The sequence below is a fragment of the Trametes versicolor genome (genome assembly GCF_000271585.1).
Source record: "Trametes versicolor FP-101664 SS1 unplaced genomic scaffold TRAVEscaffold_10, whole genome shotgun sequence".
Taxonomy (NCBI): Eukaryota; Fungi; Basidiomycota; class Agaricomycetes; order Polyporales; family Polyporaceae; genus Trametes; species Trametes versicolor.
Genome location: NW_007360330.1, coordinates 1,959,439 through 1,984,525, shown reverse-complemented (window position 1 = coordinate 1,984,525; position 25,087 = coordinate 1,959,439). Strand labels below are relative to the sequence as shown.

Sequence of the window (25,087 nt, the reverse complement as noted above, 5' to 3'; positions counted from 1 at the left end):
ATTCAATCCCTCGTTGAGAGCTGTGTATTCTGCCTGGCTCTGTGGTGCGCGGTACGTCCAGTCGTTGTCACCCGCCGCCCAAGCTTTGGTGTTCATTGTTGATCTCACGTCTGGACCAGGAAATCTTTTTACAACATCGCTGCCCTTTCGATGCCCAAAACCGCTGCCGTAAGCGAAGTCCGAGGCAAGAACCTTTCGGTGAGCCCTTATATCATGCATTCAGTTAAAATGCCGGTACTGATCGATGAGTAGGAGGGGAATCATGAACTGCCGGACATGCCTGCAGGTAATACTCTGGTCATGACGCCCACCGGATTTTACGTAAAGCAAATGGACGGATCGTGGGACCGATGGGACGACCACGAACTCAATACCATGGCAGATGCTAATGGGCAGGCAAGTGGTGTCAAGACCGAGGACAGCACCAATGGCGGAGGCGAGACGCCTACAAGAGCCATGGATGCTAGTGGTGCGTGGCGGACTATCGGTGATGCCCCCGCTCAGCGCGAGCTTGAGGTATGTGCTGTCAGCGCATACCTCCAGTAATGAGACTGGGTTACTGACACACCACCGTCTCCCAGACACTGGCGCAACATGATTATAAGCACTCTGCGGGAGTACGAAAACCGAAGACAGAGCTCGTGGTGCCTTACCACTGCGTCCCGCTAGATCAGGCCCTTGCCGGGGGCGACATAGCATCTCCCAACGAGCTTGCCTTCGCCCAAGACGCCGAAATCGGTCAGAAGTTAAGCATCTGCATCGGTGTGAGTGTTGTTTGTTAACGTCCTTGCTGTTGTCACTCACCAACGAATCACAGCCGCAGGAGATACAGCCGCCGCTCAAACGGGGATTTTTTACCAATCAGTACCGCGTACGTCACGGCGTAAAGAACGTACCAGTCACTCGCGGAGAGCTTGCTCGTCTAGTGGCTACCGGGCTTCGAGAGTTGATGGTTCGTCTTCCGATCCCTCTTTGCACGCACCCTGACACATCCGCATCCTTATAATAGGACCTTCATACCCTCAAGCACAAAGGCACGCCCATTGATTTCGCCCAGCTCCGCTTGGTCGAGGTCCGCATGAAGTCGAAGGCGACCATTCAGCCCGTATTCGCCGTCCTGCTCCCTGCCGACAGAGATGGTTGATGATCTGACTTCTTTGGCCCATCTGTAGGCTAATGAGAAATGTGCCATTTGTAAGATTGTGTGTTGTGTTATGGTTGGGGGAGAAGGGGGGAGGTCGCAGACTCGGCCGCTCGTCGCTGAGCTCAGGCTGCTAGACGGCTTCCCACGATTGGCTTGTGAGCTGTGGTCGCGGCATGATGGTAATCTTGACTATGTGTGTCGCAAGCCACAGGAATACACAGGGCATGGATAGTATGGGATTCGGCATCTAGAGCGGGAGGGTACAAGCTGTCATAGAGCGTGTACAATGGAGCAACCTGCAGCTGAAGCGACTTCACGTGTACAGCCGGTTGGATTGGTCAGCTGGCTTGGTTTACGTAGGTGATACAGAGTGCCCGGGGGTGCAGGCACACCACTCACCTCTGGGACGAGGGCACGTAGGTTACTACCAGCCGGCTGCCACTGCATGTGAGGCTGAGTTAGGATGGCGGGTTGATCAAGTGGGATTGTTTAGAGTTGTGGTTTGTCTCACTCTGAGTCGATCAATTAGTCAGCTACTTTCGTACCGTGCCGGCTCATGCCGGCGTATCAGTAGTGGGCGCTAACCTGAGATCGAACCGGTCCTAGTAAGTACTAGTAGCCTCCAGACTCCTCTCCTCGGACTCCTCCGAATCCTCACCAGCGCCGACATGGAGATGAGACGTGTGCATGAATTACCGGGGTCGGTCGCGTCGCTGAGTCACATACGCACTCAGAGAAAATCGTGCACGAAAGGGGCATTCGGCTTTCTCAAGATTGATACAGATACTTCAAGGCTTAACTAGTTAACTCGCAACTGGTGATACGGGCCATGCACATTGAGCGGCACCCAATCCGTCTTCCCTTGCCAGCGGTCTGAATGTGCCCGTGGCTCAAAGGATGTGTATGTTATGCGTCACTATCACATTCCCGACTCGCCTCTGAGCCGTGGCGCGTCAAGCACGTCTACAAGCATCTAAAGTCGCGGAATTGACTGTGAGTGTCAAACAGGCCCGAATCTGATCGCTTTTCCACTTACGCTTCTCCCAGTGTGATAGAACGCATCGCTGGCGCAGCCAGCACCGTCAATGCGGAGAGTGCGAAACGGAAAGTACTTTGGTCAGGTGTTAGACACGTTGAGCATCCTTCCCCCACCAGGCAGTCTATAGCGTCCCTCCGACGTGGGGGCCCTGCACACTTCTCGCGTCCAGCACCTACTATTGGTACTATCCCTAGGGTTGCTCCCCGCTAAACTGTGGCACTCCGCTAGCCGCGATGGAATATACCCGGAGGTTTCGACGTAGATCTCCTTGCGCACTTCGGTCGCTGTACCTCAAAATGATGCGTCTCACCGCCATGACGCTACTGCTCGCCACAGCCACCGCCACGGGACACGACTGCCCGCGGCTTAAAAGGCGCATGCATGCCATTCTCGCCGAGAAACACTACTAATCCTAACTTCGCGCTTTCTGCGGCCGCGTACTTCCCCGTACATGCGTGTGTCGACATCGCTGACGTCTTCTCCAGCATGAACTCGACGGAACTCCAGCATGAACTCGACGGAACTCCAGCATGAACTCGACGGAACTCCAGCATGAACTCGACGGAACTCCTAGCGTTCTGTCGCGTCGAGCTCAGGATCACGACACACGCAACCGCCGGCTCCTTCGCGATCACCGAGGTGTGGCTGCCTGACGCCTGGAACGGCCGCACACTCACCGTTGGAAACGATGGGCTGAGGGCCGGCCGCCGCTGAGCGGAGGAGGTACGATGACCAGTGCATACCGCGTGCGCTGAAGTCACTTTCACAGCTACCATTTGTTATCTCGGAGGAGTCGCAATTCCCCAAGGGTGTAAGTGAGCCAGTTGTCGTCGCAGTCGTAGGGATTCCCACGAACACGAGCCATAACTAGACCTGACCCCGCGCGGCTTAGCTGACCGCCCAATCCATTACCTTTCGGACGGGATCATCAACAGTCCTCGCGCATGCAGGTACGCATTTATAGTACCCTAGTGTGCCATATAGCCGATCCCAACACACCTCAGCTTCCGCACGGAGGCGCTCACCTGCACTCCGGGCGAAAACACGTCGACCTGCCTGACTGAAGAGCAGATCGGGGCGCTCCGCCGCATTTACGCAGACTATTACGAGGCCGACCAGACGTATATCTTCGGCGGAGACCAGCCCGGGGGCGAGAAGGTGTTCGCGACGGGCCTTGTCGGCGACCCGCCATTCTCACTGCCCCAGGACTGGTTCCGGTTTTCTGCTAAAGTGCGTTGGACCTAGTAGGCACGAGGAGCTGATATGCTGACGGAGTACGTGCAATGACATGCAGTGGACCCAGGAGGAGTACAACGCAAGCATCATCGTGCTTAGCGAGCAGCTCAACCCCGGGCAGTCCGACGTACGTTGCCGCGTGTCTCTCGTAGCTGTCTGGAGCTCTTTGCTCAGCTGCGTTACTTTAGGCGTTCACTCTAAACCACAACCTGTCCGCAGGCGCGCCACACAATGGAAAGACGCTGCGGTATGTCGGTTGGGCGGACCAGGCGGACCAGCTGATTAGCCCCGGGAACAACGTGCACTATTATGAGACAGTCCACGCGTTCGCGCGCGCAAATACCACGCTTGCGGTCGAAGACTTCTACCGCCTCTTCCCGTGCCCGGGATGAATCACCCGTACGCCTCTGTCCCTTTCCTCATCCCACTTCGCCTAATACTGACCCAGTTCGCGCCATGTCGCTGGTGTGGGGCGTTTTGGGTGACAATGTGGTTTGTTTTGCTTGGGCGAGCAGGTCGCGAACGCGTTTGGGGCCGTGATGCAGCCGCCACCGCTCTCGCTTGACGCGGAGCACAATATCCTCGGCGCGATGGTGCCTCGGGTGGAGGACGGTGTCGCGCCCTCGACAATCATCAGTGTCCAAGTACAAGGATGACGTGCCGGCGAATGGCCTCGTGTTCACCCGTCCGATATGCAAGGTGTGCACATGGTCTTTCGTATTACGGGAGTGATGTGGCTGACGCGTGGGTGTACTGCTAGTATCCGTTGACGGTGCACTTCCGGGGAGGAGATCCCGATAGCGCAAGCAGCTTCTTCTGTGCATGATGCTGCCGGAGTGGTACGCGGTTCTACTGGCTATGCAATACCCAAAGTGCAAATGTAGCTTTTCATGATCTCGTGGCTCCACCGCACGCTGCGTGGCGCTGTCATGAGGACGTCCATGTCTTGCTGCAGCAGCCACAAGCGGCTTCTTGACGTTCCAAGAATGTGGTCTTACGAGGGTCTCGGTCGTACTGACCTACCGCAGTACCACGAGCAATCTGAAGCCGGTGCGATAGCGCGTCGTACTGCATTCTTTGCATCGCCAATTGTGTACGACAGCTGCGGTAACGCGAGACACAAGGCTGGGCACTGCACCACGAGACCAGTCAGAGACTACTGCGGTAGGCCTTCGCGAGCGGTGAGTGATAACGCCGGAGCATGCGAACACCCAGCTGCTGCAGATGAACGCGTGCTATATATACGCACGCCGAGGTGAGTGAACGCACGCACCCTCAGAGACGCACTTTCTGCTGCTCACGCTAGTTAAGCTTCGACTCCGTCAACCCAGCGGTTAGTCACATACTTCTCATTCCCTGATGACAAGCCAGGTCTCAGCGCATTCAACTCTTAGCCACTAGCATACAACGCCCAGACATCATGTCAGAGATCTATGCACTGGTTCCCAGACCGACAAGCCCGGACACGGACGGGGTCGCTCATGACGGCTGGTTCTACTCCGACCACATCGTCTTCTTGGTAGGCGAACCTTAGCCTCGCTCTGTAGGCGTTCGCTAATTTGAACACGCCCCATCTGGTGACTGCAGGTCGAGAACCGTCTGTTCAAGGTGCCCAAGCAGAAGTTCGTTGAGAACTTGGAGATCTTTCGCGACATGTTCGAGCTGCCCCCAGGCACCGCGCCCGCGGAGGGTCAGGCAGACGATACGCCCGTGGCGCTGGAGGGCGTGAAGAAGGACGAGTTCCGCGCGTTGCTCCGCGCGATGTTTAAGCCGTGAGTGCCCTTACCCATTGCCATGGATGACGACCGTGCTCATCGGCAAAGGCCTGCTTCCAGGGTCCATGCCCCGAGCACAGAGGAGAGAGTTGATCTGACAATGGAGGAGTGGGTCCTCATTCTCAAGCTCACTACCATGTGGCAGTTTCACGGCCTGCGCTACGTTGCAATATCCACGCTCAGGTCGCACCTTGGGAATGGGGACCCGGTACGCTGGCTCTGCCTCGCACGTCTATACGACGTCAAGGAGTGGATGCTCCCCTCCCTAGAGGCTCTTGCAAGACGGCCAAAAGCAATGCAGCTGGAGGATGTGGAATCGCTCGGAGTGGAGACAGCAATCAAGATGGCAGAAGTACGGGAGAGCTATCGTGCGTGCTCCGGCGCCGGTGGATACAACCAATACAACAACCACATCCTCTGCGCCCGGGACAAATATAACTTTTCCGCGGAGATCAAGCGGCTCTTCAGCGAAGAGCTCTAGTAGACCAAATCAATAGAATGATGTGTAATTTGTATTCTAAAAAGGCTAGGAAGACCCGAGCTCACAGGAGTTACAGCGGAGGGCGGAGGATGTGTTCAATGTAATTACTTATGCGATACTCAGGTTCACACTAAGATTTGATCTCGTACTACCCCACGTCAGTCCAGACAGTGAACCATGCACTAAAAAGTTCCAAGTTGAATATCAAGTAACTAAGAAAAATAGCATGTACACGCACGATCATAAACCAGGGCTTCCCTGTAGGGATCCCGTCTTAATCAACTCCAACCCTTTCCACCACCCTTCCCTGCCCTCCACACGATCGATCCATTCACCGACAAGCACGTCAGCACATGCCAGGCCATACCGGACGACGTCGGGTGTTGCGAGTAGCCTAACCTGGATGTTGATGTTCGCGCGGCGACATTCGCGGACAATGTCATTGAGGCGGTCGCTCCATGTAAACGCTTGCGCTCCCGCGGCATGCGCTAACCTTGAAATGTGCGTGAAACGCTGCGGCGCAGGCTCCATGAAGAGGTAGCGTATGCTGGGGTACGTCCGAGGCCCCACACGCACTCCCATTGCTTCCGCGAGCTCTTCAACGTGGTTCTGGCCCTCTATACCGGAAGCACGCAGGTGCGTAACGCGGGGTGCGAGAGCGGACCAGGTGGATAGGTGGAGGTCGTGTCCATCAACATCGTCCCGGGGACAGAGATGTAGATGCGTGGCGACGGGGAAGACAGGCGACCGCTGTTCGTCGGAGTCCAGCACATGGGTCGCCCCTAGACCAATGAATGCCGCTTCTCGTACAAGGGGAAACGTGTGCTTGAGGATAGGGTACTTGGCTCGGGGACCCTGTTGGCCACAAGCCGTATAGACCACAAGTGACCACAGGTCCGGCGCAACGAGTCGGAGGAGCTCTTGTATGCCGGGCATGCTGGGGCGCATTGAAGGCCTCTCGAGGAACAGGGTGGGAAAGATCGGTGCATCATCTTCGTGACCTGTTAAGATCCTCAACATTGCCTGTGGCTGGGAAAGCAGGAATTGTGTGGTCTCGGGGGTGATGTATTGTTGACGGGCCAGTGTCAAGTATAGGTGACGGACGCGAGGTCTTCCTGAACCGTTGCGTTCATCGTTGCATTCGCGCCCGAAGAAAGCCACGAAGTCCTCGAAGGTATTGCTGTCGGCGGCGATACGCAGGGTGTGGAAGCGAGCGCGACGGGCGGCGGCACGTATATACTTGGAGGTCAGGGAGAGGGCGTTCCCTGTAGATCCACCATCGGTGCAGGCGAGCTCGAGGATTTGTTGCAGCGTTTCTAATGGGAGGGAGTCCATGAGTGGGAGAGAGAGAGAGGTAGACCTTCCGGCGTCTGACCACCGCTTGGCTTATATGCAACGGTTAGCGCCCAGCGATGGCTAAAAAGTCTCCGTTCTTGCGATGAAACTTGCCTCAATAAGACTCCACTCATATTTGACATGGCTTGTTGAGCGAGGCAGACGGAATACGAGCACTCGCTCTGGCCGGGCTGGCGGCGTCGTGATTCTGAACTCGGACGAGAGAAGCCCTAAAACGTTGAAGCCTGAACCACGCACCGTCATTGCGCGCGAAGGACCATAACGATCCGCAAGTCCGCCCGGACGGCGCGTCATCGTATCAATGAACAAGCAATCTCCTATATTCTCCCTAGATACTATCCCATCTTTAGTAGCAGTTTCAACGAACTCAAGACTTCAAAGCTTCACCCCTGGCTGATGATGAGCGATTCGGAGACGTGTCTCGTAAAGCGAATGCGTACGCACGTCGACTTCCTAAGGGCGTATAAAGGACGCTGGGGTGCGTCGCCGCCATCAACACAACCTAATCTTCACCTGCGGACGGTTGCAGTTAGCATGAGAGCACCTGCAGTGATGATAACTGTGGTCAACGCACCTCCTTTAAAGCCTTGTCTATCTCATGAGGAGTGGTTACGATACATTGTAGGGTCTTGCGCACAAGCCTCCAGGGAGCATAGGTCAATTGCTGGTTCGTGCTTTCCAGGGTCACCCGCACCACAGCGTCGCTAAGAGACTTCACCAGTTCTCCTTTAGGGACACTAGGCACGGTGGCAGCAACTTCCCTCAAGGGGACTGTGATTGGTTCCGTTGATACAGTGCCGTGATAGAGTGTTGGTACGTCTTCCGGTATGCTAGTGATAGCTTCCGCCAAGCGCTCCCTGACGACCGTGCGACAGGAATCGTAGAATACCAACAGCCGGTGGTAGGCGAGCGCTGGTGCGTCCTCCATGACCAGGTCGTATGCGTCCCCAGCTTGCGTCCTCAGCACGATCTTCGCCGCCTCCTCGGCGCAGCCTGTGAGACCGTGTGCAAGCGCGACGAAGTATGCTTTTAACGGATAAAAATTGGCTGCCGTGTCCCAAGACGCGCGGATCCGTGGTGCGACGAAGGCCATCTTGTACTTTTGGGATGCAGCCACGAGTGCTGCAAGACGACGGGGAACAAGGGGGAGCCGGAGTTCCTCGATATCGTAGCAGGCCGCCAACAACGTGGATACGACCTCAGGCCCTTCATCGAAGTCCAGCACGACCTCTTGCACGCTTGGGGTGCCCTGAGCGGACGTGGAACCCGAGTCCGGCGCGGACGTAGAGTCTGGATCCGGCGCGGGTGCGGAATTCGACGATGCTGCATCTCGAAACTCGGCGAGGCGCGCCCTCAACACTGGCGAGTGCGTAGATAGGATGACCTGGTGCACTTTGAACAGTACCGCCTGGCCCATTCGTGACGTTGACCGGCAGGTTACGTCGGTAGGTGGCAGGTTTGTGTACACTGGCTCTGGCGTCCACGGGTCCGGGCTTGGTCCGTCCGGGACAATCATCATCCACGGGTTTATGATCCGCGCGGGGGTCAAGTGAGCGAAATTACTTTCACCTTGGGGGGATTCCTTCGCCGAAAGGAAGCGCCTGAGCCGATAGTAGTTTGCGGCGGAAACCCCGGGCATGTCCCCGAGCTCGTCCATGAACGACAGCGCATGCGCGTCGCTGTCGGTCCACGACGCCTTGAGCGCCTCCGCAGCCTGACGTGCGACGCCTTCGAGACCCGTGCGGCACGCGGCGGCCCAGACCTGCAGCGGGCTCCTGGCTACGATCGTGGCCAGCTGGTCGGACATAATATCGATGGGGAGCGTCATCTCGTACTTGGTGGCGGCAAGGAGTGCGGAGACCATCGTCTGTGGATGTTCCATCTGCGCGCGGGGCTTGTGGATGGGGTATATGAGGCGTAGGAGCAGCTCGAGGGTCTTGCTGTCCTCGGAGACGGGCACGACGGGCGGAGTCACGCCCGACCCTGCGTCGCCAGTGTTGTTCCCGGAATGAGCTGTGGAAGCAGGCTGGGGTAATTCGAGCATAGAGGCAAAGAAGGGCGAAGACTGCGCGAGGATCTGGGTGTGCACGCGAAAGTCAACGAGGTCGGCAGTGCGCAGAATGAGGTCCGCCGAAGATTGGTTGAAAGGGTGCTGTGCTGCCTGGGGCGAGTCACGACAGTTCAGATCCATCTTGCTCTGTGTGATATGTTAATTCGGCCGACAGAAGTGGAGAGGATGAGATGAGAATTGCTGGCAAGGACGAAGAATGTGGGACTGACCATTGTGAGCGTTATATACACAATCTTGTCCCCACAACGTTGCTGCAGAGAATGCTGCGGTAAACACAAGGGTTATGATCCCATTCGCTATGGTCGCTGTGTCGACATTGGGATTAAACTCGCTTACCCAGAACCCCATGGATTGGCTGTGGGGATACGCCCCGACAACGATTCTGCGTTGGCACTCGGCGTCACATTGGTACGATCTAGAAGAGCCTAGAAAGCATTGACCTACCGCAGTCACTCCCATATTAGCCCACAGTGCACACTGGTCTACCACTCATGAACGTACGTTGGTAAAGCTTCGCTACCGCAGCGAGCGCGGGCGAACGAGGCTCACGCGACCTGCAAGAAGACTGGTCGTGACTCCAGGGGTTGCTGCGGTTACGTACACGTGCAGTGGACGATCGCAGCAGGATGAACGCAGACGTGTATATATGCACACGCCGTGCAAGCACCTTTCCTGCATCCCTGCTGCGCTATTCGGCCTTGGCTGTGGGCGTCCTGCCATGGCGATGGCGTATGCGCATGACCCAAAAGACGCAATCACACACCGCACATCAAAGCCGTGGGCGACTTGTGTTTCCCTTCTGTCCATGAGTACGGGAGTGGACTCGAAGGGGATCGTCCGCGACGACACATTCTACTACGACCACGTAGTCTTCCTGGTGAGTGTTTAGCAAGGGAAACGCGAGGTGAGTTAGCTAATAAGCACATACGGCCACGATAAGTCGAAGGCTACCTGTTCAGGGTGCCTAAGCAGAAATTCGTGCTCCCCCGTCTTCCGCGACATGTTCACACTTCCTGCGGGTACCGCCCTCGCGGAGGACGAGGCAAATGACTCGCCTGTGAGGCTGGAAGGCGTCAAGCAAGACGAGTTTAAAGCGCTGCTGCATATGATGTTCCGACCGTAAGCACTCCCACAAGCAATGGAAGATTACGACGCTCACATGCTACAATCAAACGCCAGCTCCTACAGCACGAGCGTGGAGCTATCCATGGAAGAGCGGATTCTCGTCCTGAAGCTCACCACCATGTGGCAATTTCATTCCCTGCGTTGCGTCGCGCTCGACAAACTCAAGCTATACCTACCGCACCTGAACGAAGACCCGGTGCGCTGGCTCTGCCTCGCGCGCCAGTATGATGTAGACGAATGATTAATCCCGTCGCCGCGCGCCCTTGCAAGGCGACCGAAGGCGATACAGCTGGAGGAGGTGGACTTGCTTGGGGTGGAGACTGTGGTGAAGATGGCAGAGGTCCGAAAGAGCGGTGCACCGGCGAAGCAGACGTCCATCGTGCCCGTTCACGCCACCATGCCAAGTTCTCCACTGAAATCAAGCGTCTTTTCAGCGAAGAGCTCAAGCGGGTCAAAGCGTCTAGTGATGTGATTCGGTGGTATTATGGCGGATTTGTGTACTGTAGAGCTAAAGGAAATCAGGAATGCGTTGAGAACAGGAGCACATGTCCATCATACCTATAAATTATCCAAGGAACTCTGCTGACTCTCATGTCATCGTGAGCTTGTCGTCCTTCCTCTCCTCCGGGACGAGGCCATACTCCTCCTGTATCGCCTCGTGCTGCACCTTCTCCGTCGCTCGCCGCTGCGCCTTCCACGCCTCTCGCGCCTCCCGCTCCTTCGCCGCGAGCCGTGCTCTCTCGTTTCGCGTCGGTTCCCATTTGCTCTTCAGGATACGGCGCACGGCCTCCTTGCTGATGTGGAACTTCTCCGCAAGTATCGGGGTCGAAAAGCGGCCGGGGTCGATCTGGTGCAGCGAGCGCATGCTTTCCATCGCCTCGCGCGAGACCTTGCGTGGCGGCGCCCAGCCCTCGGGGAACTTGCGCTTCATCGTCTCTCGGTGCGCCGCGTACTCCTGCGGTGTTCGCTTGCGTTCGGGCTTTGTGGGGTAGGGCCGGTGCGGCAGAGGGCGTGAGGATGTGGAAGCCTCATCCTGGGACTCTTCCGTCTCGTCGAAGCCCTCTTTTAGCGGCGCTGGCCAGTCTTCTTCCTCGTCCTCTACGACAGGCCGTGGTGCAGGGTGTGCGCCAGTCTTCCAGTGGTTCCGCGTGAGCTCTGCAACAGTTTTGTAGAAGTTGACATGAGCTATCCTTGCCGACGGTGCGCATATAGCCCGCGATTTGATCGAGCGGAGGGCGGAGAGCATGGCGAAGACAGCAAAGGGACGGTGAGGTGTTGGACGTCCGAAGTTGTATTAGGCGCCCAAAAGTCGCGAGCCGATCACTTTCCAAATTGGGCGGGCTCATTTCGGCATTTGCCGGTCATGCACGCATCGTCATGCGTGCGCCGTTGGGCCGTGTACCTCTGTCTCTCACCTTCATCCTCGGTCTCGCCATTGTCCTCAATGCCGCCCCTACCATCTACACTCGATGAGGAAACAACAGACCTGATAAGCCTGATAGAGCGCAGACAGAAAGACCTCGCCGACTTCCAGCTCCCTCGGCTGCGCCAATGCACAGGCCCGCTCAGCTTACAGCAGCAGTACGCTGCGGAGCTTCGCGATGACCTGGACGCGTTCGCGAAACAAGTTGAGGTACGTCGTGTAGACCCGCATGTCAAATTGAATTAAGACATATCTGAGTAGACACTCGATGTTGCAGTGGAGGACCAGCGCACGGAGCGCGCGCGCCGGGAGTTGAGGCGGGTCGTCGAGGAGTTCAAAGACTCCCTATCCAGGTACGCGCACAATGGCAAAGTACACTGTGGGATGTGAGCTGAGCTTGTGTTGACATAGGTTGCGAAAAGATATGCGCGCGGCGGTGCTGGCGTCGAAACGCGCAATTGACTCGCAGCAGGTGTCGCGCCGGGAAGAGCTCCTGCGTTCGTCCGCGGTGCGCGAGAAGCAGACTCTGAACGAGAAGGTGACGTGAGTACCCTTTTCTCACAGCAGTCGTTCTGGCGTCCCTTCCCTTGAACTTGTTGCGCGGAACATGTCAGTGGAATGTGTTCCGCATAACAATGTAATAATCATGGTTCGCGCCGTGTCCGTGCCGGTCATCATGTTTACGCAGTGTCACTTGCAAGGGGCTTGCACTTCACGGACGTAGACAAAGCGGATGCAAGCCAAGTATGGTTTGTCGGGCGCGATGTAGACCTTGCCTGGCGGGCCGTGTACCTCTCCTCGTTCCGTGGAGAATGTTAACGCGGGCAAATCGGTAGTGTAGCGCGGTGCCCCGTAAAACATTCATTCGAACTTGCAGGATTCGCTCCGTGGATCCCTGGTTTAACCATTTGAAAACCTCTGTATCATTGCGATGTCAGTTGCTTGACTTGGGGATCCTTGGCTGACGTGCACATTGCTCAAATAGAGAGGACGCGCTCATGAAGGCAAACAACGATGTGACAGAAGCGCTACAACGAACAATCGGTCTCATGCAAGGCGAACTCGAACGCTCTGTGCTCTCCACCCAACTACTCGGTATGTCCCAATCACACCACTCAACCGTCCGCTCCCCTTACGCCCACCCACAGAGTCCTCGACGGCTTCGCTAAAGTCTACCTCCACGACACACGATGTGCTCTCATCCCTCATGTCCACTTCGAAGCACCTCATCACCGCGCTCGAAAAATCCGACTGGCTGGACCGTCTGGTCATCCTTGCCGCGCTCGCGTTCTTCGTACTCGTGGTGCTGTTCATCCTCAAGCAGCGCATCGTCGACCGCGGTCTGCGCATCGCGCTTTGGTGGACGCGCTTCGTTCCCTCATTTAGCGGCGACGAGGCACTCCTGGCGATGGAGAAAGGCGAGGCGGCGCTCTCTGCAAGTGCGAGCAGTGTCGCTACGGCGGCGTCTACAGCGCTTGCGAGCGCGTCGACGGTTGTTGCGTCCATAGCCAGCTCCGCGACCTCGGATCCCGGCACAATAGCGAAGAAACCGTCGAGTGTTCCACTAGCAGAGTCGCTATTGTCGGCAGTCCCAGAAGTGGCCGTAGAGTTGCCTCCAGAGGCGACTGCCCATGACGAGCTATAACCTACTGTATTTCTCCGTATTTATGATCATATCTTGACGATTCTATGCGCGTTTCTGATATGCCGTGGTTGACCCAAAGGAAAATGCTGATACAAAAATTACAGCGGTATGATATCCATCCCAAGTGCAGCGGTTATACGCCGTCGTAGCTCGCACCCCCGGCCTGCGACAGCCCATCAGTGACCGGCTGATAGTAAATTGGCGAAAACGCACCTTTCGCAACTTGATGACGATGGGCTCCTCCTTCAGGTCGTCCTTCTCTCGCGCAGGCACCTCTACCGAGTACACACGCAGCACGGTCTTCACGTCCGCCGCGTGGACGGAGATCTACACGGTGCCTGTCAGTCCACGGCCCACAGAGGCCGACGCGTCGCCGGAACGCACCTTGGCCTTGCGCATGACCTTGCAGTTGGGGCCGATCCAGACGACGAGAATGAACTTCTCGCGCTTGGACTCCTTGTCGTTCGCGTACTGCACGCGCACGTACGCGTACGACGCCTTGCTGTCGTCGAGCTGCTCGCGCAGCTCCGCGAGGCCCCCCGATCCGGTCGACGTGAGCTGCAGCTTGTCCGAGCGGTCAGACTGCGTGCATGCGTGGGCGTGGCATTGGCAGGGGCGTGTGCAGCGGTTCCACGGCGAGCATCGAATTCACAGCAGATGTGTGCGTGCGTTGCGTTGGCAGCGTCGGCGTCAGGGAGGGTGCGTGTGAGCGCCGAGATGGGCGGACGCGCGCGGGGCGCGGGGATCGGGCGCGCGCACCTCGTAGTCCAGCAGGAGCCAGTTCGTGTCCGTCTTGTCCGCGCGGACGTCCTGGTACGCTGTACGATCGTCGCCCGCGTGAGCATGGTTGCAGGACATGAGGAATGGGCGGCCCTGGCACGCGTGCTCACCTTCGTCGATCTTCGGGTCGGAGAGGTCGGCCATGACGGGCGAAAGACGTTCAACAGAGGGCCGAGAACGAAGACGAAATGAGAAGAAAGCAAGCGAGAGAGAGAGAGAAAGATGGAGACGGAGGTGGTGGTGGTGAGCAAGACGTTGCGCCCGTTATCGTTCGCGCATCCCGACGCCGTCGGCAACTGCCGGCCGCCCATTGATCAGAAATGTTGCCACTATATATGGGCGTCTATGCTACTTGCCCTCCTCAGCAACTTCACTCATGAAGGTACCAAATTGGTTTGTGCACGACAAGATCCAATTTTTGCTGAAGGAGGCGATGCAACAGGTTTTCAAGATGCATAGAGAGCATGTACGCCTCTCACCTCTGGCTGCATCTTACTCGCCGGCGAGCGTCTCAGACCAATTAGCCCCAGCGCTAGCTGCTAGGCCTCGAGTGTCTTCCGATTCGACTCCTATCCGCTGGTTGAACCGTTACTACGGGCGCACACAGGCGCACAGGGGACCAATAGAAGCTTGTAGGCTTCGGTAGGTCCAGGGTCAATTGATGGAGAATAACACACAGCTCTACCGACGTCCATTGAGGGTCTCACACCTGTGTACGCGGCTGGTCGATCCCCCGCCACCGTACGGTCACCTCTTCGCTCACATACGCACACAGTGACACAGGACTGCACACGAACATACACGAAGATCAGTCCTCTATGGCTGGAGTACCCAAAACAGGTATGACTTGTCCGAGGTGTAGATCGTTTGCTACTAATTCAAAATTCATTCGGCTAGTCCGGCCTCTCGATAGACTCTGCACGACCGTCGAATATTTCAACTGAAGGCTGCGCTTTTACAAGATCGTAAGTGGTGACAGTATTCAAGAAGCTGCCAATCCTACTGCGTTCGCTTCGCGCATTTCCGATTGAGGCAAACTACGTAGGAGGATCCCCTCAAAGTGACGCTGCAAGTGGCCGGAATAATTCCTTCTATGGTCATCGTGGATCTTCATTATTCCCCGCACTTCAAGACCGAACGTTATACAGTACCGATGCGCTTCCGAAGCACTTCGCTAGTATTCACGGCGTAGCTCGCTCCTAATTCGGACACATTGAACATCCGCGAACCTCCAAATCCCACACCACAGCTTCGCGCGCAAGAATCGTATGTGTCCATTAGCCCCGAAACCACGATCCTCGGCTTGTATAAAGCACGTTATAATTAACCGAACAGCTCGCGCTCATCGACAGCAGATAGACGTGCTCAACTATATCCGCCCATTCCAACGTCAATCCGGACAGAGCATACACACCCACGCTCAAATCGTAGCATCATGAACGTCGTTCTAGAAATGTGAATACAGTACAAAGAACGCGGCTGTACATCTAAATGACCGCTACACTACACGAGCCTATGCCCAGCCGCGTCGCGCGGCCGCAGAACCCGGTCCCGCGCCGCGTCCCATCGTCCCAAATCGTGAGTCGTGTCGTGTCGCAATCATCATGCCAGCGGCAGCGGTAACGGCAACGCACGCGCCGCCGCCCGAAAATATGTACACGTACACGCCCCAGGGCCTATCCGCCCGTCCCCGCCACTGTCCGTCCGAAGCGCACGTAGCACGAGCCCGCCGCCGGCCTGCACGTCAAGATGTCGTTCCAGTTCGGCCGGGGCAGCGCGGCGAGCGGCGCGCCCGTGCCGTCGACCGCGCGGAGCTCGTCGAAGCCGAGCACGAAGAGCGCGGTGATGAGCTTCAGCTCGAGCGTCGCGAGGCGCTTGCCCAGACACACCGTGCTCCCTACAGCGGAAATGAGGGGCCGGCAGGGAAGCGATCGTTAGCTCATGTTCGCCTTCGCGCGACGGCTGTCAGATAGGCACACTCACCGGCACCCATGCCCACGTACGCGTACGGCGCCTTGAGGCTCATCTCCGTGCGGCCGGGGTCCCACCGCCACGGGTCCTTGTACACCTCCGGGCTGAGGTGTACGTCGCTGAATGGATACATCACGAACGCGCCCGGGGGCACGGCCTTGCCCCCAAGGTACAGCGGCTCGGCCTTCTCGTCGTGCATGTCCGGTGGGAGGTACTGTCGCATCGCAACGTGCGGCTCCGCCACGCGCAGCGTCTCACAGATGAGCGCGTCCAGCACCGGCGTCTCCGTCTCCCACGCAGAAAGCGGGATCGCGGAGAGCGTGGCGGATAGCGCGGACAGGCCCGACGCATGGCGGGGCGCCTGTGGAGAAGCTCCTTGGGGTGGCGGCGGCGCCGTCGTGGGCGCGTGCTCGCTGTGCTTCGCGACGAGCCGCCGAACTTCCTCGGTCGCCTTCGCCTTCCAGTGCGGGTGTCCGCTGAGGAACGTAATAAGCCACGACGCTGCGAATGCTTGAGTGAGCGGTCATGCATGCGTGCGAGCGAGAAAGAGCGGGCGCACCCGTGGTGCCGGTCGATCGCGCGCCCGCGACGAGAAGGCCCATAATGAACTGTCAATTGGTGAGCAGCGTCCAACACATCGAAGCCCCGCCGACGGCGTGCTCCCCGCTCCCGCCGCCTTGCGTGGCATATTCGAAGCGCACTCACCCCGATTATGATCATCCTTTCGTCCCCGGCGTCGATCAACATTTGCGGCGTGTCGTCGCGCGCGATGCCGCCTGCTGTACGCGCGTCGAGCGCACCTCCAATGATGTCATATATACGCTTCGTCGCGAGCAGCCGCCGCACCGCGCTCGGCCCAGGCAGCCATGGCAGCAGCACGGTCGCGGGCGTCGTCGCAGTGTCGAGCGTGTCGTAGAGGTGCTTCAGTCGCGCGACCGCGGCCCTGTCGTCTGCGAGCTCCCCGAACGCAAGGCACCGCACCGTCGTCTGGAAGATAAGCTAGATTATGCGGCGGGGCGGCGTGCGCGCCGGTGAGCGCGCGTGATCTAATCTGGGAGCGCGGCACGTACTTCGGGAAGCCGTTCGAACGGGTCGAACGTGCCGGAGAATCCCCATGAGTCCAGCGTGCGCCGGGAATCCTCCAGGATCTGAGGGAGCACTGTGCGCGCATGCGTCAGCTCAGCGTCCGTGCGAGGGGTATCGGCGGGAGGAAGGGGCAGCTTAGCCCGAGATGTTAATCCCGGCCCTGCGCAGAGTTGCCGCCGGCGCACAGAGTGCGCCAGACGGAAGCTTCGCGGTGCGATAGCGTGCGCGAAGAGCAGCTGGCTTCGGGTCCTATCACACACGCAGGCGCATGTGACGGGACCGAAGCTGAGGCTACTGCCCCCGAGCCCGCGGGCATGCGCTCCGCCGCCGATCCATGGGAGGGCGCACTCACGGCGTGCAAGGCGTTCCGTCGTCTGCGCGGACACGAGTCGCTTGTGGATGAGCGCGATGCGCCGTGCCTCCAGGTTGGACGTCACACCCGGCATCATCGGGATCTGTGAAGCGAGCGACGTCAGACGGAAGCGAGAGTGTCGCAGACGGGCAACGCACGGCTCCGGAAAGGAACTTAAATCCGGCATTGAGGTCGAGGTCCTTGGCCTGGAAAAAATCTCGCCGGGCGGCCTCGCCCGAAAGGACAATAACCGGTGTCTGTGAAAGAGGGATGCAACCGAGTTAGCAGTGCTGGCAAAAGAGGAGTGTATGAGGGGGGTTGGACGCACTCGGAGGAGGGTGAATTGGTAGATGGCTTGGCCTGCGAGCTGGAAGCCCTGGTTTATGAAATCGAAGCGTTGGTGGAAGAATGGAAGTATATGCAACAGCGAAGACCCCGGCAAGTACACCGGAATGTCGTCAGGTTGCGCGGATGATGATGAGCGAGTGACGATGGTGTAAAACCAGAGGGCAAGGACGAGGATGGGGATGACGAGGGCAAACCCGACAGCGCCCCATTCTGGTACCAGACTGTAGAAGAACGGAAGGAAACCTAGGGGGTACATGGTTCTGGGAAGCTTCGTGATGGCTGCCCATGAGCAGGCGGGTTATAAGGAAACCGGGCGCGCTTTATAGAGAAAAGGACGGAAAGAGGGTCAGGGACGGAGTCTCTGCAGATCGGAGATCGTGGCTCGCGACCAGACGGCGCAAGCGAGCCGCCGGATGTGAGATCGGGAGGGACGATGGTGCAGTTGGTGGGCAAGCACAGAGGGGCAGGGGACGGGGCCGGGGAGTAGATGTGGAGAAATACAAGCCGTTATTCCGAAAACACGCGCGATAAACGGGGGATTCTGATTGGCATGGTTCGGAATTCAGGTGCAGACGGCGACCTTCTGGTGGCACGCCAGGCCCCGCGGACGGAGTGGGCGGTTCATCCCACCACCGAAATGACAACGCACGATAGAGGTAATCAAGCGACGAGCGTTCGCCGAGTCCCCGTGGCCGCCCGTCCGGTCCCTTAACCTCTCCTCGGCCCTTGCCGATCGGCTCTGCGGATCAGGCCTCCCAATATTGAGTACTGCACAACTTGCCGATCTAGATTGTGCACTTGCTTCCGAGCCCGACAATATGTTGGAGGCGTCGGGGAGCGCGTCGGGCTCGCTTTTAGGCTATTTCGTCCGTCAATACAAGTCGGGGGCAAAGGCGCGTGCGACAGCTCTTGTGCCAGCGCACGTCGCGAACGCCTCGTGGGAACCTGTGTCAGCGCTGGGGCCGGAGCGGCCATGGGTGACACAGTTAGAAGCGGCCTTTGCTGTTCTCGACAAGACTGGCCTGTTGGGCGTGCATCGCGCGATGCATGCGGCTGGGCAGAACTCCCAGGGTGAAGGCGGCTCGAACGGCCCCGCACGGGACCGTACGCCGCATGCGCGGCGATGATTATCGTGCTGGATGACGTGCGGCCTGCGACGTGCTGCAGCTTCTGAAACCGGGCCCGTGGTGAATGTTGCGTTCTCTGACAGAAGTCCGTCGAAGACACACCCGCGATGTCGCGGCCTTCACGCTGACTGTCACCGCGCCCCTATCCCTCCGGTGACCCCGGCCGCGAGGCGCTATATATCGCGCTCATCTCTCGCGCGGGGGACGCGGACGATGCGCTCCTTCAAGTGTCGAGGGACCCGAGAGACTGAGCACATCGATTCTACTCACCCAAATAAGGCACATAACGCACGCATTCGCTCTAGCTGTGCTCGATCGCCGCAATCGGGTTCCATTCTGGCAGTCCCGCCCGATTTGTCGTGCCCGTCCGATCATCCCAGTGGCGTCCCGTTGCGGGGGGTAACGCCGGAGCCGCGGATACCTATGGTATTAATTGGTCTCTGCGATGCATATTCGCATTTGAGAGTGGCCCTGACCGCCATTTGAGCGGCGTCGATATTGGCTTTGTTCTGCGCGCAGTCCAAGGGATTGGTCGATCATGGTGCGATGTGGGAGGGCGCAGTGTACGTACCTGCCATTGAAACTCCTCGAACGAGATGCGGGATCTTGCACAACTCGGTCACGCCACACAACCCGCGCCCTCCCGCATCCAAAGCTAGTATGGCACACGTTTCGTCTGCCACCGCGCCCGTGGCGGGCGCAGTTTATCTGTTAACTGCCATTGTGTCAACCCAACATGCACCACGATAGATTCGAGGAAGACGACGTACTGATTTACCACATGACATATTGCAGCGGCGTTGACCATCGGCAAGGGAGCAGCATATTCCCGTCGAATCATCATCTGACGATCCTCAACTCTTCCCTATGTGGCCACAGAAGACCCGCAGGGTGACGGTGGCGGAATCGGCGCCCGCAACCGAACGTCGAGAACGCCGAGACGTCCGGCACAGTGCATATTCGGTATATTCGGTCTGCGGTCGGCTCCCTTCACCATATACCCTTCAGAGCCGCGAACGGCACCACGATGCACACTCCGAGGTATCGCACCCGGCGCCCGGAAGAGGGGTGCGTGCTCCTCCATGTCCGGACGTTTGACGTTTTCGCCATGCCGTGCCGAGCTGGAGGTGCGCGCGAGGTCGTGTGGCGAGGGTGACAAAGGTGCATGCCCCACCCCTAGAATACGCGGCATGTGGAGAAGAACACCTCGGAGGGTGAAGTTCCTCGGAAGCTTGAAGACGCCACATCAATGCAAGGGTGGCTCCTGACGAAAGAAGCGGTAACGGCGGCGGCGCGGGAAGGGCCACCTTGCCCAAGTACGCCGCGCCGCGCCGCGCCGCACACAGGCCCTCCGCGCCGGCAATTTGAGAAGCGGGCGGGTAGACCCTGTTCGACGGGTGGTTCAGGATGAGACATCTTCCCTGCGTTATTGTCTGTCTGCGGAGGTTAGTTGGCTGACCGAGAGTAGTGCGCCGGAAGCACTCGGCTTGCCAGGGGAGCGTCTCTGGGCCTTGGGCGGGACAGTTACGAAGGCGCAGTTACATTGGCAATAGGATTTAGATCGCCCACCCCACGGCGGAAGTACAGAACGGGCATGGTCGCGTGCAGGGTTCAGCGCGCGGGGCAGCCGGAGACCCGGCGGTGCCAGTGGTCGAACGCGGTGAGCACGCCGGCGTAGTGCGCAAGCGCTGCCGCGAGGACGAAGAAATGGAAGATCTGGTGCGACGCGAGGAAGTAGTCGAATGTGCCGGGCGAGAGGCGTTCCGGGATGCGGTTCGCGCTGCACAAGGCACCCGAGGAGATCGCCCGACGGCGTGGTCCGCGGAGGATGGAGAGGTTGATCGCGGCAGGCGAGGCGAGGCCACACGGTAGATGGGCGGCGCGGGGACGTGCCACGGGTCGCGACAGAAAGAAGGGCCGAAAGGCAGATGAACGGTCTTGGTCAGCTGCGGCACAAGAGCGGGGCGGGTGGGGGACACGCACTACAGCAGGGCCCCGACGATGTACATGGCGCCGGAGGCGAGCAGCCAGCCGAAGCCCATTTCGTAACACAGCGTGTAATAGCCATGCGTTACAAGGCCGTGCAGTGTGGGTATAACACCGCTCAGGCCTAGAAAGATGAAGACCTTCGTTCGGGCACCGCGGTGTGTCGGCTTCCGGTACTCAGGGTTGAGCACTATGTATGCGGCGCCTGTGAAACCCCGTCACGAGAAAGGGGGCCAGTGCGGTATCAGCAAGCAGTCACAACCACGCGGATGATTTTAGCAGCTACAGGACAGTGTGCGGGCGCATCACGGTCATGATGAAACCGCCCACCGGCGCCGAAGACGATCAGGGGCATGAACGTACCTAGGCCAGCTATGGTGATCCCGCTCAAATAGAACGTCTTGTAGTGACGATCGCAGAAAAACCCGTAATAGATGCACGGGTAGAATGAACCAACAGTCAGGACTAAAGGTACAAAGCGATGGAATGGCGTTAATGTGGTAGCGGTGATATCGCAGTCCTATTCGTGAAGACGTACCGACGATGCCCGCGTAGTCCAGACCGTTGCACCTGCCGGCTACCTGCCGTGTTCATTAAGCTGCACCGCACCATCGCGAAGCAAATGTTGCGACCCACCGCTTCTGAATGCGCGCTAAACGTGTGGTAAAACGCGCTGGAGAAAAGGCAAAAGATGGCGGCGCAAAGAAAGATCATGAAGACGGCCATGTCCTCCCATGTGGTCGACTCGTAGTGTGCGAAGTATACAGTCGGGAAGCTGACCAACAGCACCGCGAATATCACCGCGCCGGCGAGGTGACTGTGGATGTTGACTGTTAGGAGGCATTAGAGGGCAGTGTCGCAACTGATTCCGTCGGTTATGCACTTACCGGTCTCGTTATGCAAGTCTGGAGTTACCAAAGTCTATCAGTGAATCACGCCCTCGCGCTGAGCACTGCACAGCAAAATGTGCTCCTGTACGTACAGCCAAAAACCGAAGCGGCGCATGCACGCCAAGATGCTGTCGCCCTGTAACACGGGTTAGCAACAATTTTCCTGACAGAACGCCGTCATTGAGCCTAAAGAGGGCCATTCAACGTGAGGCTTCCCATGCATGCGGCCGGAGAAATCTAGTCCTTCGGATAGTGCAATATGACGACGCTATGATGCCGGGCTTCCCGGGTGATGCACGTAGGCGGATAGCACATTCGAGGTCACCCGGAGAGGCCGGGAAGAGCATACATCGCCGTTTTTGGCCCCGTACCATGCCGCATTTTGAGAAGGTCCCTTCACTCGCTTGCCCGTGTTGCCTTGTCGTGCCACGTATGCTATGCTGCGGTATGTAATTGGTCATTTCATAAGACTGGATTTCACCAGGTCATTCATGTTTAACTTGCGAGAGCAGTGATACGAGCATGCAGGTCGCGCGATTCGTGCTTCCTGGCACCGCATCATTTGCAGTGATTTCACATTCCATGCTTTCGCCGCAGCTCCTCCGAGGCGGAGAACGCAGTCAGCCATAACGGGACACTTGCCGAGGCATAGCCCAGTTGCTACAATGTACTGGCAGTACTGGCACAGATACCTTTTCACGGGCACTCCTCGTGCCACACAATCTCATAATGCATGGCGCGTGGATACACCACCATGCATTACGAGACCTCAACAAGATTACGCGACTCCTCTCCTAGAGCCTCGGGGCGAAGACGTACCGTCTATACCCGGTCAAGATGTACTCGTTGTCTCTCTGCCACTCGGGTATCTCTAGCCAAGTGAGCGTCTTGCTCCGCGTCTTCCCAAGTGTGCTTGTATGCGTGGCATCTTTTACATAGAGGGATGAATGTGCATTGGGGTCCTGGATGTCGTTTGTCTATACCACGATGCGGTCAAAAACGCAGACTGGTAGCGGCTTTCGGAGCACGACCAGACTGTCGGAGCACACCGCCAGGGCCGCGCCGCGCCACGCGAGTCTAGTTTCTGTGCCTACTCACTAGGTCATCTTGGCGCGTCTTGCGCTGGCGTGGTGGCTTCCCGGGCATATCTACAAGTCTAGGATGGTGGTGGTACGAAAGGTCGCGCGTTGGACGCGTTCCCCAACCTCAAATGACTTTCGTGGGGACACACAAGCGCCCATAACCGCGCGGGAATCACATGGACTGTACTGTCGTCGCCGGGCGCCAATTGGCAGTGGCACTGCGCGGCATCTGTTCAGTCGCCCTGGCCGAGAGTTCGTGACCTCAATATATGCTCTGTATAGTACGTCCACTTGACTTCAAGAGCCTGCCGGAAGAGTTGCACAACTGATTACGTTTGTCATTCGATAGCAGGTCGACTAGGAGCGATACACATCTACAAGGAGTCCACAGCTATAGGATGCGTATGCTAATGCGAGCATGATGCAAGGACAAAGCGAAGGGTGTATGACATGACACAATCAGCGTTCGTGGGGACGATCAACTGAACACGGAACACGGAACAAAGAGAAAAGGGGTAGGTGGGGATGGGGTGGGGTAGGGTAGGACGAGGGGAGATGAACATCAGTAAATAAAGGACGAGGGCACAAAGACAGAACCATGGAGAGGCGCACGCGCGAGAGAGGTGAATATATGCACAGGAAGATGAACAATCATGGAGATGCTTGCGTGGTATGATATGCCGTGAGATGCGGGGGGTCTAGAAATACAAACGCACTGGGGCGTCGAGACATTGAGGTCGTTGAGATGGGCAGACGAGGATGCGGTTGTCGCGTGCGATCATGGATATGGAGCCTTGCATAGTGGTCCTGGGAGGCATGAGAGCGAGAGACGACCGCGAAATCCTATGGTCGCCATGATGTGCAGTGTCGAAATGTGGAGTGCACGTGAAGACGCCTAGAACGCAGCGTCCGAGAAACGGTCCACGCTGGAGCCACGCGCCGACGCGTAGCGCTTCGCGGCCGGGGAGGGCGATGTGAATGTGAACGCGGAATAGATGCGCTTGCGCTCAGGCGTAGAGAAAACGCTGGCGGCAGAGGCGGAAGGGGCGGGAGAAGATGTACGCTCGGGTCCAGCGGCAGTTGGACTGCTGGCACGTTCCACCTTCGGAGCATCGCTCGTGGAGTGCTATATTCGAAAGATCAGCTTTGGACGATACGAACCACATCATCGAGCATACCTCCGTGGCGGCCTCCTTGCTGGGCCCAGTCTCCTGAGCAACCGGAACGTCCTGCTTAGGGGACGCAACGTCGTACGCCTCCGAAATATCGGCCAAAGGAAGGACAGTCAAGTCCTTGCACTTTGAATCGATGACCGCCTGGTCCGCCGCGTCGATTTCCTCCGTCACACGCGGTAGAGACGGCTCGCGATGGACGCGAGACGAGGCCGAGCGCTTCGGCGCGGTGCGCTTGCTCTTCTTCTCAGCGGCACGTGCCTTCGATGGTGGTTTCCTGGTAGCCTTCTCAGCCAGAGGCTTCAGGCGCTTCGTCGGAGACGAGGGCTGCGCCTTGACGCTGAGAGTGGTCTTGCGCTTCTTCCCAGAAGCCTGGTCATCGCTGGGACGCGTGCCAGTGAAGGGGTCGATGTTCTCCTTGTCCGGAGCGTAGACCAGCTGGGGGCCGGGAGGGGGTGCGAGAACATACGTAGCGGTTGCTCCGGTCTGGTTTTCCTTCTTCTCCACAGTCTGGGTAGGGACGGCCTCGGGCTCGTCCTTGAAAACGATGAATCCGCGTGTGGTGGTAGCCATGGATGTCGCGAAATGTGTGTTTGGGTTCGTGATGAACGTGTGGAGGTGGCGATGGATTGAAGCGCAAATGACGTCGACGGACGACTAAGGAGGGTGACTACGGGGCGTAGGAGTGTGCGCCGAGGCGGTTGCGCTTAAAAAGCGGTGAGGAGGGGGTATCTCGAGGAAGTCGTCGTCGATGTCGCAGTGAAGAAGTTGAACATGCCGCGCGTGGCGGCTTTTGGCTTGGCCAGTTTCGAACTCCGAAATAGGCGCTCAATCGTGACTAGAAAGAAGGACAAAGGGAGACGCTTTTGGATACACCTTGGCTAAGGCTGTAGCCTCCAAGCACAATGGCGACGGCTCTAGCCAGGATTTGCCTAGTTCTCTATATTTAATGTCAAAGCGGTCCGGAATCAGCCCGCCAGAAACTGGTCTTGCCGGAC

The 25,087-nt window shown here is 58.0% G+C and overlaps 10 protein-coding genes across 10 annotated transcripts; 4 read left to right on the top strand and 6 right to left on the bottom strand.

Moving 5' to 3' along the window:
• Positions 1–2,735: 2,735 nt before the first annotated feature.
• On the top strand, positions 2,736–3,811 carry TRAVEDRAFT_51356 (uncharacterized protein; the record flags this gene model as incomplete). Its single annotated transcript, XM_008043862.1, has 6 exons — positions 2,736–2,861; positions 2,953–2,998; positions 3,055–3,133; positions 3,188–3,413; positions 3,478–3,546; positions 3,608–3,811. The coding sequence occupies 6 exons, from the start codon at positions 2,736–2,738 to the stop codon at positions 3,809–3,811; spliced, it is 750 nt and encodes a 249-aa protein (XP_008042053.1).
• A 1,028-nt stretch (positions 3,812–4,839) lies between these two features.
• Positions 4,840–5,675, top strand: TRAVEDRAFT_130527 (uncharacterized protein; the record flags this gene model as incomplete). The annotated part of the gene is made up of 3 exons (XM_008044214.1): positions 4,840–4,938; positions 5,007–5,182; positions 5,255–5,675. 3 exons carry the CDS (start codon positions 4,840–4,842, stop codon positions 5,673–5,675), a joined length of 696 nt encoding a protein of 231 aa, XP_008042405.1.
• Positions 5,676–5,915: 240 nt separating this feature from the next.
• TRAVEDRAFT_51354 (uncharacterized protein) lies at positions 5,916–7,010 on the bottom strand (the record flags this gene model as incomplete). The annotated part of the gene is made up of 1 exon (XM_008043861.1): positions 5,916–7,010. One exon carries the CDS (start codon positions 7,008–7,010, stop codon positions 5,916–5,918), a length of 1,095 nt encoding a protein of 364 aa, XP_008042052.1.
• A 513-nt stretch (positions 7,011–7,523) lies between these two features.
• Positions 7,524–9,222, bottom strand: TRAVEDRAFT_51353 (uncharacterized protein; the record flags this gene model as incomplete). Its single annotated transcript, XM_008043860.1, has 2 exons — positions 7,524–7,544; positions 7,606–9,222. 2 exons carry the CDS (start codon positions 9,220–9,222, stop codon positions 7,524–7,526), a joined length of 1,638 nt encoding a protein of 545 aa, XP_008042051.1.
• Positions 9,223–9,907: 685 nt separating this feature from the next.
• On the top strand, positions 9,908–10,468 carry TRAVEDRAFT_51352 (uncharacterized protein; the record flags this gene model as incomplete). Its single annotated transcript, XM_008043859.1, has 3 exons — positions 9,908–9,979; positions 10,043–10,221; positions 10,282–10,468. 3 exons carry the CDS (start codon positions 9,908–9,910, stop codon positions 10,466–10,468), a joined length of 438 nt encoding a protein of 145 aa, XP_008042050.1.
• A 237-nt stretch (positions 10,469–10,705) lies between these two features.
• Positions 10,706–11,500, bottom strand: TRAVEDRAFT_172900 (uncharacterized protein). Its single transcript, XM_008044213.1, has 2 exons — positions 10,786–11,500; positions 10,706–10,735 (listed from the first exon to the last, which is right to left on the bottom strand). The coding sequence occupies exon 1, from the start codon at positions 11,471–11,473 to the stop codon at positions 10,817–10,819; it is 657 nt and encodes a 218-aa protein (XP_008042404.1). The 5' UTR covers positions 11,474–11,500; the 3' UTR covers positions 10,706–10,735; positions 10,786–10,816.
• Positions 11,501–11,671: 171 nt separating this feature from the next.
• On the top strand, positions 11,672–14,320 carry TRAVEDRAFT_74116 (Sec20-domain-containing protein; the record flags this gene model as incomplete). The annotated part of the gene is made up of 8 exons (XM_008044212.1): positions 11,672–11,860; positions 11,912–12,003; positions 12,062–12,193; positions 12,636–12,745; positions 12,799–13,458; positions 13,509–13,622; positions 13,680–14,115; positions 14,188–14,320. 5 exons carry the CDS (start codon positions 11,672–11,674, stop codon positions 13,293–13,295), a joined length of 1,020 nt encoding a protein of 339 aa, XP_008042403.1. The 3' UTR covers positions 13,296–13,458; positions 13,509–13,622; positions 13,680–14,115; positions 14,188–14,320.
• A 1,192-nt stretch (positions 14,321–15,512) lies between these two features.
• TRAVEDRAFT_66503 (cytochrome P450) lies at positions 15,513–18,088 on the bottom strand (the record flags this gene model as incomplete). The annotated part of the gene is made up of 8 exons (XM_008044211.1): positions 15,513–15,972; positions 16,059–16,547; positions 16,606–16,654; positions 16,752–17,045; positions 17,117–17,205; positions 17,485–17,587; positions 17,643–17,741; positions 17,813–18,088. 8 exons carry the CDS (start codon positions 18,086–18,088, stop codon positions 15,752–15,754), a joined length of 1,620 nt encoding a protein of 539 aa, XP_008042402.1. The 3' UTR covers positions 15,513–15,751.
• Positions 18,089–20,478: 2,390 nt separating this feature from the next.
• On the bottom strand, positions 20,479–23,000 carry TRAVEDRAFT_172889 (HlyIII-domain-containing protein). Its single transcript, XM_008044210.1, has 9 exons — positions 22,934–23,000; positions 22,655–22,812; positions 21,928–21,971; positions 21,833–21,850; positions 21,582–21,775; positions 21,484–21,526; positions 21,309–21,410; positions 20,943–21,150; positions 20,479–20,739 (listed from the first exon to the last, which is right to left on the bottom strand). The coding sequence occupies exons 1-9, from the start codon at positions 22,979–22,981 to the stop codon at positions 20,571–20,573; spliced, it is 984 nt and encodes a 327-aa protein (XP_008042401.1). The 5' UTR covers positions 22,982–23,000; the 3' UTR covers positions 20,479–20,570.
• Positions 23,001–23,439: 439 nt separating this feature from the next.
• Positions 23,440–24,795, bottom strand: TRAVEDRAFT_31025 (uncharacterized protein). The gene is made up of 2 exons (XM_008043631.1): positions 24,096–24,795; positions 23,440–24,043 (listed from the first exon to the last, which is right to left on the bottom strand). The coding sequence occupies exons 1-2, from the start codon at positions 24,660–24,662 to the stop codon at positions 23,813–23,815; spliced, it is 798 nt and encodes a 265-aa protein (XP_008041822.1). The 5' UTR covers positions 24,663–24,795; the 3' UTR covers positions 23,440–23,812.
• Between the last annotated feature and the right edge of the window lie 292 nt (positions 24,796–25,087).